General features: G+C 37.9%; 1 protein-coding gene across 1 annotated transcript; it reads right to left on the bottom strand.

Annotated features, from left to right (window-relative positions):
• Window positions 1-1,152: 1,152 nt before the first annotated feature.
• On the bottom strand, window positions 1,153-1,895 carry LOC113304406 (putative F-box protein At1g32420). The gene is made up of 2 exons (XM_026553538.1): window positions 1,869-1,895; window positions 1,153-1,695 (listed from the first exon to the last, which is right to left on the bottom strand). Exons 1-2 carry the CDS (start codon window positions 1,893-1,895, stop codon window positions 1,153-1,155), a joined length of 570 nt encoding a protein of 189 aa, XP_026409323.1.
• Between the last annotated feature and the right edge of the window lie 1,720 nt (window positions 1,896-3,615).

Raw genomic sequence — 3,615 nt, 5'->3', positions numbered from 1 at the left:
GTATATTTGCTCTAAAAAGGAGTTACTTATAAATACATTTTTCCTTCACTGAATCCAAAATGAAGCTGTATAATTTGATGAAATCAGCAAATTAAGAAACTTAAATAGTATTGGAAGTGGTAAAGTCAATCAAGCAATAGTCTCAAGGAGGCACCACAAGTAAGAATCTAACAGAGTGATCGTTTCATACCCCTATAACCAAATTCCAAAGTCGCAAGATAACGAGAACATGCCATGGAAAATTCAGATACTACCACATAAGGACGGGAATTTATTATTCCTTGCGGATTCTAAGAGTAATTTTTTTTTTGTTACTGTTGGATTACCTTCAAAGCTTTGTATGATGCAAGGAACATATCACTAGGAAAACATAAATAAAGAATGAAAGCATGTTCACTTTTCTAGTGGAGGGTGAGTACCATGGTGGTGTTGCAGCTTCTTCCGAACAGGCAAAAGGCTTTCCACAAATGTTGAACAGAGCATAGTAATCATATTAAGCTTAGGAGGCATCACAGAGGTAATAGCCTGGATATCAACTTTCGCCATAGTATTCTCTTTCCAACTGTATGAATAAATCCAGGTAAACGCTATACGTTTTTCAACCTTCTCTTCATAGCTTTTCCGTAGTGTAGCAGACGTTGCGGTATTGGTTTCTATGAGTATCTGGTCTGTCCCAGAAATGGAATGAAAATAGAATGGTTTGTCACTGTAGAAAGGCAATGTGATAGTCACTACAGTCGACCAAAGTTTCTCACTGACAGAATCCGTGGTAGTTCCATTCTCCTTCTTATCAGAATCATCAAATATCCACATCTTGAAACAGTCATCATCCCTGCGCAATATACCTATACCCGCATCAACTTCTAATAAAGCATAGACGCTTTTACAAAGGTCGAAACGAGGGATTTCGATTGTTCTAAACTTCTCACTTCCAATATCAAACACTTCTAAGAATTCAGACACTGTTGGATAATTATACCTTACATACCAATACAGGGAACCATTCGCATGAACGTTAATTCCATCTCCATAAGGTGGAAACCTTGGGACCTCATCAATCATTCTCCACGTATTTTCTCCCACAATCAAGACCTCACAAACCTGACAAGGGATTCGTTTGTGAATTTTCCACACAAAAACAACTTTGTGCTCCTAAGTAATAGGGTCGAACCCAAATTGATAGTTTGCTCCTCCAAGAACGATATACTTACCGTACTTCGTCATCATCTTTTCCTCCATGAATACTGGTGAAACAATCCATGGCGTTACTTCTCTGGTACACACGTTGTATATCTGAACAGCGTAGTCTGAAGTATCAATGAAACATATCAAACCATTAACAGGTCCCAAAACTATATCATAATGCAAATAATTTGTTTTCCTCCTGGTGTTAACTGCAACTGGTCTGTCTAGAAATAAGTCAGCTGTCAACAAAACCAATTCATCCCCTTTACTGACACCTTCGTAAGGAAAACGGGGGGCCTTGACTGGTAAATTCATGAAGACACCTGGACATGTTTTTGATCTGGTTAAGTGTAAATCTATAAATTGTGGATTATCTTCGACTAATGAACGCCAATGTTTGCAGACGCACTTGAATCTCATAAGTGATTTTACTGGGAGTTCGCTGAGTATCTCAATTGCTATCATGTCATAATCAAGAGAAAGAATAGTACCATTAACTTTCCGCATGTCCTGTTCCATTTGCACAATAATCATCAATTCAATACAATTATCTGAATAAGAAAGAAATCAATCACAGAGAACCACTAATAATAAAAAAGCAACCTTTTTTACATTAGAGGCTTTAGAGCTCAGCTAACCAAAAAAAAAACAGTGATGGGATTAAGATTTAAAATGTTACATACCATAAGAGTAAAACTGATGGGCCCCATTTGTAAATCACTGCCTTGTTCGAAGAATTTGACCTCCTTTTTGATCTATATAGGTTTACCAAAGGTAAGGAATTTCAGTTCGAGTGGGATTTAGAAATCCTAATATTAGAACTCAGCCAGGAGTAGGGCTGCACGACGGGTAGGGTAGGTAGGATATGGCCTATTTCGCCATCCTACCCGTTGACTGGCGGGTAAGAAGTTTTTTATCCGCCACCCTCCCCGCCAATAAACGGATAAGATCCTACCCGACCCGTTAATTGGCGGGTCGGGTAGGATAGGGTGGCGGGTATAACCTTTTTTTTTTTAGTTTTGTATATTCTGGATTTTCTGGTTACTAGTTACTACCTTGACTGTGTATACAAAAAATGCTTCCCAAAAAATAAAAACGAAATCTTGCAACAACACAGCAAATAAGAGCCATCCTATCTAAATATGTACCCAATGGTACTGCCAATCTAACTAGGGAAAAATGAACAAACAAAAGCATCATGCCTTCACAATGGTTACACTTCCCCCATTTAATACCATCTTCATCAAAATTCGTCGTAAAATTCCCCCATACCCAAGATGTCCTCTTCCGCTTCTTACTTTCTCTGACCTCAAGTTGAGAAGATGGTGGAGGTGGAGGTGGCGGAGATGCAACCGTATTGGCCCTTCGTTGCACAAATTGAGATGCAGCTTGAGAGGGAATATGAGGTCTCGTTGACATCTCTTCTGTAATCTCAACCATGTTTGCTCACACTAAGCCTGCACAAACTAAAACCAACAACATTAAATTTCATAGCTTTAATATGCAGTACAAGAAATTGCAAAAAAAAAAAACTCAGGAATATAAATGCTAATTACAGAGCAAGGTGTAATTAAGGCGCATAAAACTAGTACTGTGAGGATTGATTTTCCAGTTAGTATGTGGTCTTAATCCCATTAGCAGCACACCAAGTTTGTTACTCTTGACGTTTAATCTCTGATAACATCCTTGAAAAGAGTTAAATTTACAAACTGCTTCTGCACTGTGAGACCTATATCCTAAATGAACTAGTGTCCTTGCATTTACCTCCTTCACATGCACAATATCACCAAAAGGATTGTGTACAGACAATTACTTACTCCAGCTTACATCAGAATATATTTACAGCTCTATGAATGATCCTATCTTGTAGATCTGAAGTTTCCTAATTTCTACAAAATTAACACATTCCAGAAAATCAACCTTTAAGTCTCTGTGGTAAATTAATTTACACACATACTGATGTGTTTTTGCTGGTTCCAGACACCTCTGCTGGCACCGTGTCGAGAACCTATATATCTAAATTCAACGCTTAGACCTTGTGTTCCCATCATAACTCTTAGACTCCACGCATCTAATCATGGTACAGGGGACTCCATGGATAAATTACAACTTTTTCAAAAAGCTCCCCTCCGATGACTGACTCCAAAACGATAAAAATCTTTGTCTTGCTTCCCATCACCTAAACCAAGAGAATATATCATTTACAAAGATGACAAAAAATAAAAATTAAAATAAAATAGAGACAACCTTGCAGTATAGTTTTGGTCATAAAAATGAATTTAGTTTTTAGGTTGAGTTGAATAATAAAAAACCAACGGCAAAGATGATCAATAATAGAAAGATCAACGGCTACTAACGGCTATTAGATAAATAGGCGGGTAGGCGGGTAGGGTAGGATAATTTCGAGCTTTACCCGTCACCCTACCCATC

The sequence above is a fragment of the Papaver somniferum genome, chromosome 1, assembly GCF_003573695.1.
Source record: "Papaver somniferum cultivar HN1 chromosome 1, ASM357369v1, whole genome shotgun sequence".
In the NCBI taxonomy this organism is placed as follows: Eukaryota; Viridiplantae; Streptophyta; class Magnoliopsida; order Ranunculales; family Papaveraceae; genus Papaver; species Papaver somniferum.
The sequence above is the reverse complement of the archived record's forward strand: the minus strand, read 5'-3'. Positions and strand labels throughout refer to the sequence as shown.

What these genes read in the sequence shown, in the direction of transcription:
- LOC113304406 (XM_026553538.1), bottom strand. Translation starts at nt 1,895, where the DNA reads ATGGGGCCCATCAGTTTTACTCTTATG. An exon ending in CCATCAGTTTTACTCTTATG is followed by an intron (nt 1,696 to 1,868) that starts GTATGTAACATT and finishes CAAATGGAACAG; the next exon opens with GACATGCGGAAAGTTAATGG.